General features: G+C 41.7%; 1 protein-coding gene and 1 long non-coding RNA gene across 2 annotated transcripts in view; one reads left to right on the top strand and one right to left on the bottom strand.

The window, feature by feature from the left end:
• The window catches only part of lman2 (lectin, mannose-binding 2), a 67,597-nt gene extending 57,155 nt beyond the window's left edge, over nt 1–10,442 (bottom strand). Inside the window, exon 1 of the mRNA XM_059989969.1 lies at nt 10,007–10,442. Coding sequence (XP_059845952.1) covers nt 10,007–10,205 — 199 coding nt within the window. The 5' untranslated portion in view covers nt 10,206–10,442. The remainder of the gene's footprint in view (nt 1–10,006) is intronic.
• A 168-nt stretch (nt 10,443–10,610) lies between these two features.
• Nucleotides 10,611–17,353, top strand: part of LOC132405285 (uncharacterized) — a 31,123-nt gene continuing 24,380 nt past the window's right edge. The window contains exon 1 of the long non-coding RNA XR_009515795.1: nt 10,611–10,824. This is a non-coding gene — a long non-coding RNA (uncharacterized LOC132405285). The remainder of the gene's footprint in view (nt 10,825–17,353) is intronic.

Below are 17,353 nucleotides of genomic sequence, written 5' to 3'. Positions count from 1 at the left end.
TGCAGGTGAGTCAACAGCAAACACCTTTTCACCAACAGAAGTGGGACTGGAATTCATCATGTGCATCGCAGCAATCTCAGTCTGAGTCAAGCCTCCGAGGACAATCCCCTAAACCAAAATGTCACTGTAGTAAAAAAAAGGACACTGGGCTTGAAGTTGTTGGTATAGAAAACAAGATAGACAACAGAAACACTGGGAGGGGGGAAACAGAGAGTGGGGGACAAGTTTGTAAAGTATGCTGGGTGGGTTTAAACTAATTTGGCAGGGGAATGGGGACCAGGGTGACAGGGCTAAGGATGGGGCAGTTGGTGTACAAGTCGATGCACTGTGTAGTGAGACTCTGAGGAAGGACAGGTAGATGATAGAGAAAAATTGCACTCAGTGGAATGAGTTTAAGTGTAACATGAAAGCAAAATTGAAAAGTGTGACGAATACAGGGCTGATGTTATACTTGAATGCATGCAGTATACAGAATACTTTATAAGAAAATGTAGTGCAATTAGAGATTGGGAGGTACGACATTGTTAGCGTCACTGAGTCGTGGCTGAAAGATCATAGTTGGAAGCTCAACATCCAAGGATACATCTTAAATTGAAAGAACAGGCACCTTGGCAGAGGGGTGAGATGGCTCTGTTGGTAAGATATGAAATCAAATCCTTAGAAAGAGGTGACATAGGATAAGAAGATGTAAAATCCTTGTGAGTAGAGTTAAGAAATTGCAAGGATAAAAAGAACTTGATAGAAGTGATAAGCAGGACTCAGAAAAGTACCCAGGATGTGGGGTACAAATTACAATGGGAGATAGAAAAATCATGTAAAAAGAGCAATCAGGGATTTCAATATGCAGATAGATTGAGAAAATCAGGTTAGTGCTAGAATCCAAGAGAGTGAATTTGTGGAATGGCTTTTTAGAGCAGCTTGTGGTTGAGACCACGAGGGGAAAGGCAATTCTGGTCTGAGTGTTGTGTAATTATTCAGATTTGATGAGGGAGCTTAAGGTCAAGGAACCCTGAAGAGCCAATGGTAATATGATAGAATTTACCCTGCACTCTGAAAGGGAGAAGACAGTCAGGTGTATTAGTCTTACAGTGGAGTAAAGAAAATTAGAGGCACGAGAGAGAAGCTGGCCAAAGTTGATTGGAAGAGAACAGTATCAGAGATGAAAGAACAGCAATGGCAAGAGTTTTTGAGAGCAATCAGAAGAAGCGCAGGTACATAGCACAGAAATAGTATTCCAAAGGGAAGATGATGCAACCATAGCTGACAAAGGAAGTCAAAGACAGCATGAAAGCATGAGTAAGCTTATAATATAGCAAAAATTAGTGGGAAGTTCGAGGATTAGGAAGCTTCTAAAAACCAACAGAAAGCAACTAAAATGCTATAAGGAGAAAAAAATATGATGCAAGCCAGCCAATAGTATAAAAGATACCAAAATATTTTCAAACATATAAAGAGGTGACAGTGAATCTGGAAAATAATGCTGCAGAGGTAGAAATGGGGACAAAGAAACGGCGTGAGTGTCAGGGGGCAGAACTGCTACTGTTAAGGACAAGGTTTTTGGGAATCTGAAGGTACATAAGTACCCTGGACCATATGGACTGCACCCTGGGGTTCTGAAGGAGGTAGCTAAAGTGATTGTGGAGGCATTAGAGAATCACTAGATTCTGGAACGGCTCCAGAGGACTGGAAAATTGCAACTATCACCCCACTCTCCAAGAAGAGAGGGAGGCTGAAAAAAAAGTAATTATTGGCCAATTAGCCTGATTTCAATGATTGGCAAGATATTGGTGAATGAGGATTTTGGAGGATGAGTTTTCAGGGTACTTGGAGGTGCATAATAAAGTAGGTCAACATCAGCATGGATTTCTTAAGGGGAAATCTTGCCTGAGAAGTCCCTCCTGACCATTGCAATTCTTTGGGGAAATAATAGGCAGGATAAACAAAATACAGTTAGTGGATGTTGTTTACTTTGATTTTAAGAAGGCCTTTAACAAGGTGTGACACATGAGGCTGTTGAACAAGCAGAGTGCAGGTCTTAGATTGGGAAAATAAGCAAAGAAGTAGCAGGTGAAATATAGTGTCAGGAAATATATGGTCACGCACTTTGGTAGAAGGGATAAAGGTGTAGACTATTTTATAAACAGGAAGAAGAAAAAAAAATCAGAAGTGCAAAGGGACTTGGGAATCCTTACGCAGGATTCCCCAAGGGTTAATTTGCAGCTGTAAGGAAGACTAACATATAATGAGCATCCATTTCAAGAGGCCTACAATATAAGAGCAAAAATGTAATGCTGGGTCTTTATAAGGCATTGGGCAGACCACACTTGGAGTATTGTGAGCAGTTTTGGGCCCCTTATGTAAGAAAAGATGTGCTGGCATCACAGAAGGTGCAGAGGAGGTCCATGAGAATGATTTCAAGAATGAAATGATTATCATATGATGGCTCTAGACCTGTATTGGCTAGAGTTCAGAAGAATGAAGTGTGGATCTCATCAAAACCTATTCAATATTGAAAGGCCTCATTTGAGTGGATGTGGAGAGGAGGTTTCCTATAGTGGGTGAGTCCAGGACAAGAAGGCACAACCTCAGAATAAAGGGACATCCATTTAGAACAGAGATGAGAATGAATTTCTGTAGCCATTGGGTGGTGAATCTGTGGAATTTGTTGCCACAGATGCTTGTGCAGGCCAAGTCATTAAGTATACTTAAAGCGGAGGGTGATAGATAATTGATTAATCAGGTCAACAAAGATTACAGGGAGAATGGGGTAGAGGGGGATAATGGTGGACTGGCAGAACAGAATCAATGGGTCAAATGGTCCAATTCCACCCCTATGTCTTATGATATTTGTAAAGAAACAGCTAACAGCTAACTCTGTTGATTCTGGAGATGAGGGGGTTAGACTATGAGGAGAGGTTATGTCCCCTGGGACTGTATTAGCTGGAATTCAGAAGAACGAGAGTACATCTTATAGAAACATAAAATTATGAAAGGGATGAAGAAGATAGAGGTAGGAAAGCTGTTTCCACTGGTAGGTGAGACAAAAACTAAGGGACACAGCCTCAAGATTTGGGTGAATAGATTTAAGATGGAGAGAAGGGGAACTGCTTTCCCCAGAGAGTGGTGAATCTGTGGAATTCTCTGCCCAATGAAGGAGTGGAGGATACCTCAGTAAGTATATTTAAGGCAAGGTTGGATAGATATTTTGCATAGTAGGGGAATGAAGGATTATGGGGAAAAGGCAGGTTGGTGGAGATGAGTCCATGGTCAGATCAGCCATATTAGTTCTAATATGCTTTACCATAATTTCCCTTCTTTTTTAAAAAAAGGTATAAAGGCAATCATTCATACTTACATTCATGATGTAAGTATGCCTATGTGCAAAAATAATCAACCTAGCAATGACATAATCCTATCAACACCTTGTGATATTTTCATAACATAGTTGAATTTTTGATTATTGTTATATTTAATACAAGTACCATGCATTTCTGCCTCTGAATTTCCATTTTGGAGGTAGTGATTCTGTCTCCTTTACAAAAGCATTGGAGAGAGATAGGAACAGACAAGTTAGAAAAGTGTTTAATTTGAGTAAGGGGAATTATGAGGCTATCAGGCTGGAAATTGGAGGCTTAAATTGGAAGCAGATTTCTGAAGGAAAAGTATGAAAGAAACGTGGCAAATATTCAGGGGATATTTGTGTGAAGTTCTGTATAGGTACGTTCCAATGAGACAGTGAAGTTATGGTATGGTACAGGAACCATGGTGTACAAAGGCTGTAATAAATTTAGTCAAGAAGAAAAGCTTACAAAAGGTTCACAAAGCTAGGATCTAGAAGATTATAAGGCTAATAGGAAGGAACATAAGAAGGAAATTAGGAGAGTCAGAAGGGGCCATGAGAAGGATTTGGCGGGCAGGATTAAGGAAAATCCCAAGGCATTCTATAAGTATGTGAAGAGCAAGAGGATAAGATGTTAAAGAATAGGACCTATCAAGTGTGACAGTGGGAAAGTGTGTATGGAACTGGAGGAAATAGCAGAGGAATTTAATGAATACTTACTTCAATATTCACTATGGAAAAGGATCTCGGTGATTGTAGCAATGACTTTCAGCAGACTGAAAAGCTCAAGCATGCAGATATTAAGGAAGAGGATGTGCTTGAGCTTTTCGAAAGCATCAAGTTAGATAAGTCTCCGGAACCAAATGGGATGTACCCCAGGCTATTGTGGTTGCTGAGCCTCTGGCAATGATCTTTGCATCATCAATGGGGACGGGAGAGGTTCTGGAGGATTGGAGGGTTGCAAATGTTGTTCCTTTATTCAAGAAAGAGTAGAGATATCTCAGGAAATTATAGACCAGAGAGTCTTACCTCAGTGGGTTGGTAAGTTGATGGAAAAGATCCTGAGAGGCACGATTTATGAACATTTGTAGAGGTATAATATGATTAGGAGTAGTCAGCATGGCTTTGTCAAGGGCAGGTCGTGCCTTACTAGCCTGACTGAATTTTTTGAAAATGTGACTAAACACATTGATAAAGGAAGAGCAGGAGGTGTAATGTATATGGATTTCAGCAAGGCATTTGATAAGGTACCCCATGCAAGGCTTATTGAGAAAGTAAATAGGCATGGGATCCAAGTGGACATTGCTTCGTGGATCCAGAACTGGCTTGCCCACAGAAGGCAAACAGATGTGTCATATTCTGCATGGAGGTCAGTGACCAGTGGTGTGCCTCAGGGATCTGTTCTGGGACCCTTACTCTTTGTGATTTTTATAAATGACCTGGATGAGGAAGTGGAGGGAGGGGTTAGTAAGTTTGCTGATGACGCAAAAGTTGGAGGTGTTGTGGACAGTGTGGAGAGCTGTCAGAGGTTACAGTGGGACATTGATAGGATGCAAAACTGGGCTGAGAAGTGGCAGATGGAGTTCAACCCAGATAAGTGTGAAGTGGTTCATTTTGGTTGGTCAAATATGATGGCAGAATATAGTATTAATGGTAAGACTCTTGGCAGTGTGGAGTATCAGGGGGATCTTGGGGACACTCAAAGCTCCTGCACAGATGACTTTGTGTTTAAGAAGGCATACAGTGTAACGGCCTTCATCAATCGTGGAATTGAATTTAGGAGCTGAGAGGTAATGTTGCAGCTGTATAGGACTCTGATCAGACCCCATTTGGAGTACTGCGCTCAGTTCTGGTCGCCTAACTACAGGAAGGATGTGGAAGCCATAGAAAGGGTGCAGAGGAGATTTACAAGGATGTTGCCTGGATTGGGGAGCATGCCTTATGAAAACAGGTTGAATGAACTTGGTCTTTTCTCCTTGGAGCAACTGAGGGTAAGAGGTGACCTGATAGAGGTGTAAAAGATGATGAGAGGCATTGATCGTGCAGATAGTCAGAGGCTTTTCCCCATGGCTGAAATGGTTGCCACAAGAGGACACAGGTTTAAGGTGCTGGGGAGTAGGTACAGAGATGTCAGGGGTAAGTTTTTTTACTCAGAGAGTGGTGAGTGCGTGGAATGGGCTGCCAGTAACAGTGGTGGAGGCGGATACGATAGGGTCTTTTAAGAGACTTTTAGATAGGTACATGGAGCTTAGTAAAATAGAGGGCTATAGGTAAGCCTAGTAATTTCTAAGGCAGAGACATGTTGGGCACAACTTTGTGAGCCGAAGGGCCTGTATTGTGTTGTAGGTTTTCTGTGTTTCTAAATGTAACAATTCAAAATATGTGATATGGAGTCAAAGGGAGTAATGTTGAATAGGACTTTATAATTGTTATTTTCCCTGCAGTTTAACTTCCTTATGCTTATTTGGATTCTTGTATAAACGCAACCGTTCATTCTTAAGTGGTTGAATGTGCTGCATCACTCGAATGGGGAATTGGTTAATTCAAGCAATGGAATTTCATTGGAATGTCTGTTATCCATGAAAATTCAATGGAACTGGCAAACTGGTATAAGAGAACTAGACTCAGTTGAACCAGTCCTTTTGCTCTTAGCCATGTTCTTTTCCCTGCCATGTGGGTTTCTTCACCCCACGTTTCTTTCTTCTCCCTCTTTGCTCTCTCAACACTTAATAAACAATTGTAAGCAACAAGGTTTGTATCTCATTCTTGACTTCATATCAAAAACATCAGGTTCCAACAGTTTTTTTTTCCATACCCTGGATCAGTTGACCTAAGTTGCTCAAATACCTGGAGAAAACAGAGGCTTCAGATGGGTAAAGAAAAATAAAGGCTCCGCTTCTCCACTGCTGATTATCAGTGAAAAGCGGTAGCAAACATAAAAATCCTGGACTCACAACTAACCAAGGGCCAAGTCGAACATGATTTTGCAAATTTGCATAATTACATTTAAAGTGATGCAAATTTACATCACTTTAAGAGCCGTGTCAGAATGGCTAAGCAGACTCAATGGACTGAATGGCCTAATTCCATCCCTCACTTATGGTCTTTTCACATTTGAGTAGAAACAGCACATGTAGACCACCTGGCCTCTGAAGCTTGCCCCTCAATTAACATCAGACTGATCTGTCCCAGGCCACAACTCTTGTGCAAGTTCTCCATTACCCTTAATTCACAAACATTTAAGGATTTTATTTTAATCTCAAGTACCTCCATAACTCAAGGAATTCCATTGTCATTACCCTCTACAAAAAAATCCAATACAATTGTTTTATACGCCTGCTGCTTTACTTGCTAACTACATCCTCTTGTTTCTATTAAAATCGTAGAAACCTCTCCACATCTATGCTGTCAGAGGTATACTGTCTATTTCACTAAAATCCGCTGTATTTTTACTAAACTGCAAACAATACAGATTCAGCTTCTTTAGACACTTCTGACTGGATAACTTCCTCATCCTAAGTATTTGTTCTGAGTTAATCTCCTTTAAACCCTATCTGTCTCTAATGGACCCTTTCTTAAATAAGGGGACCAAAATCACATTCTATATCCAATATAATTGTAATAACACTTTATTTCTAAATTCCAAGCTTTGGCCTTTTGGCAATAAAGGCCAAAATGTTTGCGACAATCCTAACTTTTCAGTTCATATGAGTGGCCTTGATAGAGTCTATGTAGAGAAGTTGTTTCCCAAGGTGGGACAGTCTAAAACCAGAGGACATGGCTTCAGAATAGAGGGGCATCCTTATAGATCAGAGATGAAAACTTCTTTAGCCAGAGAGTGGTGAATCTATGGAATTCATTGCCAAGTGTGTACGTACATTTAAGGCAGAGATTGATGGATTCTTGATTGGCCAGGCCATAAAGGGTTACAGAAAGAAGGGAGGACCTGGGATTAAGAGGGGAAAATGGATCAGCTATGATGAAATGTTGGAGCAGACTTGATAGGTCAAATGCCCAATTCTGTTATGTTTTTAAAAAATGAGATTCCAATACTTCACTTATTCTTATACAATTCTCTGTACTTCACTTCCACAATTTCTATATAAATAGGTAGCTTCCTTTCTTACTTTCTACACATTAAACTCTAGTTGCCAAGCTTTCACTCACACCCTCCACTTCTCATATCCTGTTGCAGAGTCCACCCATCTTCCTTGCAATATGCCCTTCTATCTTTTTCCTAGAATATTCTGAGATCTTTACACTACTCTCTTCCCCCAGATTATTAACACGGATAGTAAATACTGAGGAACAGGAACAAATCTTAGAGCATTCCACTGCAAATGCCCTTCCAGTATAAACTTTAGTTAAGACACACTAGGAATATTTCTATGTTTCTAGTCATCCTATTCAACTGTAGAACCATTGGTTATATAGTACCTATAAAGAGTATTCACCCCCCCCCCCCAGAAGTTTTCATGTTTTATTGTTTTACAACATTGAATCACAGTGCACTTAATTTGGCTTTTTTGACAATGGTCAATAGAAAGACTTCTTGTGTCAAAATGAAAAAAGATCCATACAAACTGGTCAAAATTAATTACAAATATACAAAATAATTGATTGCAAAAGTATTCACCCCCTTTAGTATGACACATCAAATCATCACTGGTGCAGCCAATTGGTTTTAGAAGTCACATAATTAGTTAAATGGAAGTCTGTTTTTGGAGATCTGTGTTCAGTCAAAGTGTTTAATTGATTGTAGTAAAAATACACCTGTATCTAGTAGGTCCAACTGTTGGTAAAAGTTAGGCCATCAAGACAAAAGACCAGTCCAAGCAACTACACAAAAAGGTTATTGAAAAGCACAATACAGGAGACGGATGCAAGAAAATTTCAAAGACACTAAATATACAGGCTGTCCTCAATAATTGGGGTACTGTGCAAGGGGACTCGTGAGGGAGGTCATGTGAGAGACTCTGAAGTCAACTGAAAGAAGGTTCTTTGGTCTGATGAAACTCAAATCAAGCTTTTCAGACATCAGACCAAATACTGCACATCATGAAAGACACACTATCCTTACCGCGGAACATGAGGGGATGCTTCACTGTAAGGCCCTGGAAGGCTTGTGAAGGTAGAGGATGCAACAGAATACAGGTAAATCCTGGAGGAAAACTTGATGCAGTCTGCAAGAAAACTGCGACTTAGGAGATTTGTTTTCCAGCAAGACAATGACCCTGAGCATAAAGCTACACAGGAATGGGATAAAAACAACAAAAGTTAATGTCCTGGAGTGGCCAAGTCAGGATCCAGGCCTTAATCCAAGTTAGAATTTGTGCCTGGACTTGAACAGGGCTGTTCACTCATGACCTCCATACAATCTGACAGAGCTTGAGCAGTTTTATAAAGATGGGGAAAAATTGCAGTGTCCATATGTGCAAAGCTGATAAGGGCCTATCCACACAGACTCAAGGCAGTAATCGCTGCCAAAGGTGCATCTACTAAATACTGACTTGAAGGGTGTATGTACTTCATGCAATCAATTATTTTGTGTTAATATTTATAATTTAGATCACTTTGTAGAGACCTGTTTTCACTTTGACGTGAGTCTTTTTCTGTTGATCAGTGTCAAAAAAGCCAAATAAATTCAATGTTGTAAAATAATAAAATATGAAAACTTCCAGTGGGATGGGGGTGAATACTCTTTATATGTACCATACAGAAAGACAGTGGAATCAATCTTTAATCCATACCAACACATTTTCCTCAATCTTGTGCTAAACTGCCTTGCATAACCCCCATCTTTTGCCATCATATGATTTTGAACATGTGAATCTCTGCTGTCACCATTATTCCATAAGGTAACAGTTTATAACTGATAATTGGGCAGTGAGAGGGCACTCAGCAGATTAACTAATTTAACAGGATACGTAAAAAACATTCCAATATGCATTTGTGTTCTCAACAATGCTACACTTCTACTCACTATACACTCACGTCTGTGTGGTCAAATACCACCATAGCGGCCTGATCGCAAAAAAGAATAATTTGGAATACAACATTTCATTCATTATCAGCAAAACAAAAGATTGACTTCAAAAGGATGGGAGTGGGGGAGGGGAATGTACCCCTGTTTACATCAGCAGTGCTGAGGTTGAGAGGGTTAGAAGTTTCGTTCCCAGAAGTGCACATCACTAGCTCAATCTATGTAGATACCATAGTCAAGGAAGCTCACCAATGCCTCTCCCTCAAGAGCATAAAGGAATTAGTTAAGTCCCCGCTGACCCTACCCAATATTTAATCAACGGACTATAGAAAGCATCCTCTCCCTATGTATCACACCTCGGTAATGGTAACTGCCATTACCTGCCAATCTGTTCGTAACTGCAAGATACTACATAGTTGTGATCATCATAAATTGTCCCATGATTAGGCCGGAGTTAAATAGTTGCGTTGCTGGGCAGCATGACTTGGTTGGGCGGGAAAGGCCTGTTTCATGCTGTATCTCTAACAGAAATAAGCCAACCATGGACTCATGGAGAGGCAGCGTGCTGAAGCAAAACATGGTGGGTTACCTCATCGCTTCGGAGCTTGGAGTCAGCATGCAATACTGCTTGATACCCGAGCCCTAAGCCTCTCTCGCTGCCTTGCTTCCCTCCCCGCACTCACCCTGGTACGGCTTCATTAAACTGTGCTCCCGCTTCAGGTACTCGCTGTTCCCGTCCGTCATGTCAGCGCTCGCCGGGGCCAGAGCCAAGCTCAGATAATGTATTAGGAGCAACGCCCAGCCCAGCCTAGAGCGGGACCAGGTCCACTCTGCCCGCCGGCTGCCACACACACACTCCCAACCTTGCCGACCTGCCGCCATCTTCTATCTCAGGCACTTCCAGTTAGTCCCGTTTCCAGGTGCCGCCCGGAAATGGACAGAGTAAAGGAAGAAATTCGAGGGGGGTGTGGTGCGTGACACTCTTCCCGTCCAGAGAATTTCTACCTCCCGCTCTGTAAATGTGCAAAACCTATCATAAGCATCAACCGAAGGAGGAAGAACGAGCTGCGGCAAAACCGGAAGATAAACGCAGCTACAACACTGTCAGCCACTCATGAGAGAACAACCCTTGAGTATCGCCACAATCCATTGGCTAAGGCGTCAGAGCTGTCACCGGCAATCGCTATGGCGTTAGCGTGGTCGCCAGCGATTGGTTATGATGTCATGACTGGTCGCCGGCGATAGGCTAAGAAATCGCCTCGCTCAGTAATTATTGGTTAAGACGTCAGAGCGCCCGTTACAAGCACGATGTTCGTTGACGTTAGAACGTGTGTCCTTAGCCCATGTATGGTGGTGGGCGGTGGGTTACGTCTGCAGTGGCTGAGTGCTTTTACCCTCTTGAAGACCTCGACCTCCGGTCTGGCACACCCCGAATAAACACTGGAGGAAGACAGCCCTGCAGGGAGATGATAACGTAGGACCTTGGTATCATTCTGCAGAGGTAACCTCTCATATGGGGTAACACTCAAAATGCCGGAGGGACTTAGTAGGTCTGGCAACATCTGTAGATCGGAATAAACAGTGACGTTTCGGGCCGAGGCGCCCTAATGAAGAGTCTCGGCCTGAAATCTCAACTGTTACTCATCTTCATAGATGCTTAAGATGTGTGTGTGAGTGTTGCTGAAGATTTTCAGCATGTGCTCTCTTATTTCTAATTGTGTGTCCAGATCGCAGAGTTTGCCTTAAGGTGGCCCCTCTTTTTACAGCTGTTGTCGGGAAAGATGTGACTCCGCTGGAGTGGGTGCCAAGGGTACTAGGATTTGTCTGGGATAAAGCAGTTTAACCCAGTGAGATATACGTTTGGGCGGAGCGGGAGGGAACTGTCTGAAGTAAACAAAATTATGACGGGTAAGAAACTGAAAATTTCTTAGAAACTGAACCAGAAAGTAAAAGTTAGGATAGAAGGCAGAGGGTTTAGTGGGCAGCTCTGAAGTTTTTGTTTAATCCAGTGGATGCCTAGAAACTGGAACACTCATGGAGGTGGGATCGATACTGAACTTTTTAAGATATACTTACAGTTACAAAAGAATAGAAGGCTACAGACCAAATTCCAGTAAATGGAATTAATATAGATTGTTCAGTACAAACAACTTGTCGATGTCTTATTCAGACTTGGATCTGATATTCACATATTTAATTACATACCTTCTGAACATTGCAACTATATTTCACATCTTGAACACACTGTTGGCTCGTGATCAAACACACCATTTGTTGTAGCATACACTAGTGTAGTGTAGATAGCTTGGCAAGGGAATGCATAACTGCTGACAGCAATAACAAGCATGACATTTTATTCCCATGGAAGGTGGGGATGGTACCATCATCAATAGCGGGGCTCAAACGATTACGGTGTTGCCTTCTAAAGCTTCAGAATTACATCCTTGCTTTTATATTCTAGACCACTCGAAATGAATGTTAACATTACATTTGCCTTCCTACCATTGACTCAACTTGCAAGTAGGGAATCTTGCATGAGGACTATGAATTACCTCATCCATTTTCTTGCTTTGCAGTAGCTTCTTACTAAATATGGCTTCATGACTGTAGTATGGTGTAGTTTGTGTATGGTGGTTCAGTCAATGGAGCCATCGCATGAGCTGGCCAACAGTCTATTTTATCATTTTTCAGGCATCTGTTAAATGCATTTGAACTTTGTAGAAGAGCTGCCAACTTTGCAGTTAGTGGTCACCCTTTTGTTTGTAAAAGAGACTTTGATTCATAGCAGGATACTAGTAAAGAATAAATGTGTCATATTTCAGACAGTGGCAGTCATAATGTATTCTGTATGGTCACATGCTGCAGATGTTGGTGTGTCCAATCCAGAACCATTAGCCTTTTGGATCAGCTCCACTCCAGAGAAAGGTTGATTGCAGCAATGATACAGGTTTGCTTGATATCAGTGTGGATGTGTGGTGGATCCATATAATTGTTAAACAAATATAAGGTGAGGAGACAGCCAAGGGGGCAGGGGAAGGAGTTGAGGGCTTTTGCAAGGTCAGAAAGGCTGTGAGTAGAGTTTGTATTGATCCCTTGGATGTATAATCTTTGTTGAGCAATAACCCCATTGTGCTCCTCAATGGGTAAAAGCTATGCCAGAATTCATTGAACAGCTGTTTGAACCTTGGGAGAGCACAACTGAGCCAATAGCTTTCTCTGTGGTAGATGGCAGGCATATCTAGCTGTGGCTAGATATCTTTCTTGAAGATGATAATGATTATGACGATTTAAGTATTGTATTTGTACTGCTGTTTCACTGACACATTTAGCGGTGAAACTGGGCTGCCAAGTTTGATGTCGGATTGAGTCAAGGATACTTGCCTCAAAGCAGAACAGCACTTAGGGAGTTTCTTTACAAAGTACTCAGTGGATTGGGGTATATATGGGGTGCCCATGGAAGAAGAGTAGCACCTCTGGTGAAGAGGTTTATGTCCAATCTAGGGCCGTTAACTCACCTTTGGTCCTAAATGGACACTTAACTCTCACTTATGGCTCCAAGTAGCTGTTTGCATGTGACAGTGGCCACACCCTGGTACACTGCTTTGACCGGCAGGCTGAACTAGGAGAGGGCAGCCAGTGGACCTCATACCTCAGAGAATTATGGACATACCTGTCCTAGTGTGCAAAGTCAGCCCTGGCAGACTGGATGGATGAGATCCAATGGCCAGGAAGATGGTTTTGAAATGCTATGTGGGAAGTAAAGGGCATGATGAGGTACAGAAGTCCTAGTCATCCACTGCAACCAGTTGAGATGACTACATAAACCCAGACAACTGAGGTTGAGAGAGTGGAACTGTCCCAGTGCAATGGTTTTTCCACTTTAGATGTTGTCTCGCACAAATTTCCTGTCATCGGTGGATAGGACAAACAACTGCCACCACTCCTAGTGGGTGCCTCCTTCCCTAATAAATTGACTATCATTATTAGAGTGGATCTGAAGAATTTTTTCATCCAGTGGGTAATTTGAATCTAGAATACAATGGATGGTGCAAGTGCGCAGTCTCACAATCTTTAATGATGAACACTGGAGTTGCTATGGCTTAGAAGCCCATGATGCAAGTTATTGATGGCTGGCATGATGAGATGAGCAGCCTGCATTGTGGCTCTAGGTCATGACCCTTCATACACCTCAGGAGTCATCCTTGGAAAGACAGATGTCAATGTGGACTTTCTCCATTGTCCATAATGTCTCCATAATGGAACAAAATTCAGCACAAAGTTCTTGGTCTACTGAATAGCAGTGATCTCTATTTCTGGATGCTCTTAAGATTTAGACTACAGTTGGCACCTTTTAAATTAATGGAGAGATGACATTAAAGGTGTCTCTACAAATTTCCTCAAATGCAAAACCTAACTGCAGGAGGAACTTAGTGGGTCAGCCAGCATCTGCAGAGAGAACTGGGCAGTTGATGTTTGTGTCGAGACCTTTTATTTGTTCTGGATTCCAGCATCTGCAGTCAGTGTGTTTCAATTCTTCAAATGGACTAGCAGCATAAATTAAATTAACAGTTAAATCTTCTCCCACACCAAGTTCATCAGCATCGTAGCCCCAGTGACAAATGGTTGACTCATTAGGTGATTCTCCTGTCTGGGGGCAGATTCTATCCTGAGTTCTTACAGCAAGAGGTTACCAGGTGGACAAAGAAAAAGATAGTATAATGTTCTCAAAACCTTTATAAAAGGTGCAACTCATCAACTACCTGCTGGAAACCCTGATCTATGATCATTCAAAGTGGATAAGAGCATACAGGATGACATTGAATCCTCAGTTATGCATCAGGAACACAAAAGTCCAGTGTAAAAAAAAAGTAGAAAAATCTCCCAAGCTACATACCTTTGTAGAGTCTGTAGGTCCCAGTTTAGCTCCACCTTACACCTCATTCCACAGGTTTAGAGTGAGGACAAGTCATTCTCTTGAAGAATAGCCTAAGAAGATATTATCTTGAACATTGACAGGGTGAATTCACTTTGTTTCCAGTACATCTCCCAGTTCACTTAACATACGCAATGTTGTCCGACACTGATATTCTGGGTAGCCGATTCTTGCAAAATTGGTTTGCTTATTCTGTCTGCCATTATGGCATAAGGTGATGTGTTGTCACCTCATGACCTGCACTAACAATAGTATTCAGTAAACTGACATTACTTAGAAGTTTAGAGATATATTGAAAAGATTTGTAACCAGCCCGCAATGTGATATGAAATGCTTGGAATGACAGAATCTAAATTAATATATCAGTTGTCACGGACTTTATAGAGAAAGTTATAGACAAGTGTGTCCCAGAAAATCAGTTAGAGACTCCCCTAACCAGAAGCCCTGGATGAACCACGAGATCTGCAGTTTGCTGAGGACCAGATCAGTGGGATTCAGGTCTGGCAACCAAGTAAGAAAAGAAGTCCAGGTACAACATATGGAAAACAATTCTGGACCAAACTTGAATCACTGAAGGATGCTCAACAGCTGTGGCAGAGCTTGAAAGCTATTGCCTCTGTCACGTTCCAGCAGCAATAGATCACAAATTGAGTCAGGTTTTGATGTTAAAACCACTATCTTTGTTAGTATCTACTCATAATATAGAAAATTAAACAAAATAAACAGAAGTTAACAGGTGTGTGTGTGTGTGTGTGTGTGTGTGTCTCTCTCTCTCTCCCCCTCCCAAACTGTCAAGCTTAGGAACAGTTCTTAAAGTCTTAAGATTAAGGTGGCAAAGTAGAAAGGTCCAGTAATCCATGGAATAAATGATGGGAGAGATTTTGTAAATCCACTTTAAAATGTAGAGAGAAGGTAATTATGAAGAATTCCACAGATTGCATGCTAGGTAAACAAAGTAACAGTCGCCGATGATCTTATCCGTCGAGTCATTCTGAAATCCACAAAGTGACAATCACAGAATATCCCTTCGCAAAAGTGGTTACCACATAACACACCCGAATCCAGGTAAAATGGTTCCACAGGATACTCCCAACAAAATCCATATATGGATCATCTGAAGTGACAGTCACGTATTCAATGTGCACGGTGTGCCATTGATCAACCCAATCTTTTGGCATGGGAAAGTATCAAACTCTACCAATATTGTAGCAAAGTACAGTCGGCCCTCCTTATCTGTGAGTTCCGCATGCACGAATTCAACCAACCGCGAATCGAGAAAACCCGGAAGTGCTCTTCCAGCACTTGTTGTTCAAGCATGTACAGACTTTTCTTTCTTGTCATTAATCCCTAAACAATGCAGTATAACAACTAGTTTACATAGCATTTACATTGTATTAGGTATTGTAAGTAATCTAGAGATGATTTAAAGTACACGGGAAGATGTGCATAGGTTACCATGGATTGGGATAAAAAAAAATAAGTTCTCTTACTAAGTAAGTTGGAACAGGTACATCCATTATTATTTAGTGTCAGTTAGTCAAATGTTTGTCTTAGTATATAGTATATATTTTACCTTTCTATGCATATAAAACACTTAACATAAGTTTCAGTGCCAGGCTCGGTAAGTTCCTGAGTTCAGTCCAGTGACAGACCACTTCCGAGCGCGCTCTCCTAACGTGCCTGGTTGATGTGGAGGATTAAAAACCCAAAACCCATTGTAGCTTTCATCAGGGCAGGGTCTTTCTCACCTTATCCTTTAAAATTGTTCCGATCATTGACTGACTGTAGCCTAACGCTTTTCCAATGACCAATGGCATTTCACCTCTTTCCGATTGCTTTATTATTTCCACTTTATTTTCAATCGTGGTTGTTTTCATGAACAGAAACACTGTGGATTCAGAGCACAACTGCCGGGTCCTAATGTCCACCGCACTCAGACAGGTTAAATAAGGTCTGGGATTCTGCTGGGTCCTAAGGTCAACTGCTTTGAGACAGGTTGAATAAGGGACTTGAGCATCCATGGTTTTTGGTATCTGCAAGGGGTCCCGGAACCTATCCCTTGCGGATAAGGAGGGCTGACTGTACTGCCAGCAGCTTGCAGTCCAAACTTTATTTATTTCTTTTTTTTTCTCACCCTTCATCCCCCTCCTTCCTACTGAAGGTCCCAGCAGTCTGTCACAGCTTGTTATACTGATGTCATAGTCCTACCTCATGCAAGCATTTTATAAAGTGACACCCACAGTACGTAACACCTTACGGCATGAAACCAAGTGACATGGATAATAATAAGGCTTCACTCCCAGATGAACAACATGCTTTTTATGTTCGCTTTGACTGATAAAACTTGGAGGAGCCTTCATGAACTCCCACAGTCCCAGATGACTCTGTAATTACAGTTTCTGAGGCTGATATGAGAGCATCCATCAGGAGGGTGAATACATGGAAAGCATGTGGTCCAGATGGGGTATCTTGCCGAGTTCTAAAGACTAATGTTCGCCATCAGTGTACACTGAGAGCTTCAGCCTCTCACTTCGACAGTCTGAGGTACCCATCTGCTTCAAGCAGGCTTCAATTATACCAGTGCCCAAGAAGAACATCGTGACCTGCTCGATGATTATCATCCAGTAGAACTTGCATCCACTGTGATGAAGTGCTTTGAGAGGTTGGTGATGTAACATATCAACTCCTGCCTGAGAAGTGACTTGGATCTACTCCAATTTATCTACCAGTGCAACAGGTCCACAGCAGATGCCATTTCATCAATCTTCACACATCTTGGGCCATCTGAACAGCAAAGTTGCATATATCAGAATGTTCTTTGTTGTCTACAGCTTTGCTTTTAATACTATGTGTAATGGAGAGTAGTGGATACAGCCCAGTCACAAAATAATTAAAAAGCTTTCAAAGTTCAAAGTAAATTTATTATCCAAGTTACTTGTTACATACACCTGTTAGGGTGCATTCTCCAGATACCTTATGAGGTAACCGTAGCCTTCACTCAGGAGCAGATGTCATCAGGTGGTTCCCAACCTTCACAGAGAGTTTCGACCCTTAACCACAACACTCTCCAGTTGGTGGGCCGGCAGTGGTGGCCAAA

The sequence above is a fragment of the Hypanus sabinus genome, chromosome 15, assembly GCF_030144855.1.
Source record: "Hypanus sabinus isolate sHypSab1 chromosome 15, sHypSab1.hap1, whole genome shotgun sequence".
Taxonomy (NCBI): domain Eukaryota; kingdom Metazoa; phylum Chordata; class Chondrichthyes; order Myliobatiformes; family Dasyatidae; genus Hypanus; species Hypanus sabinus.
This window is presented reverse-complemented; position numbering and strand designations above follow the sequence as displayed.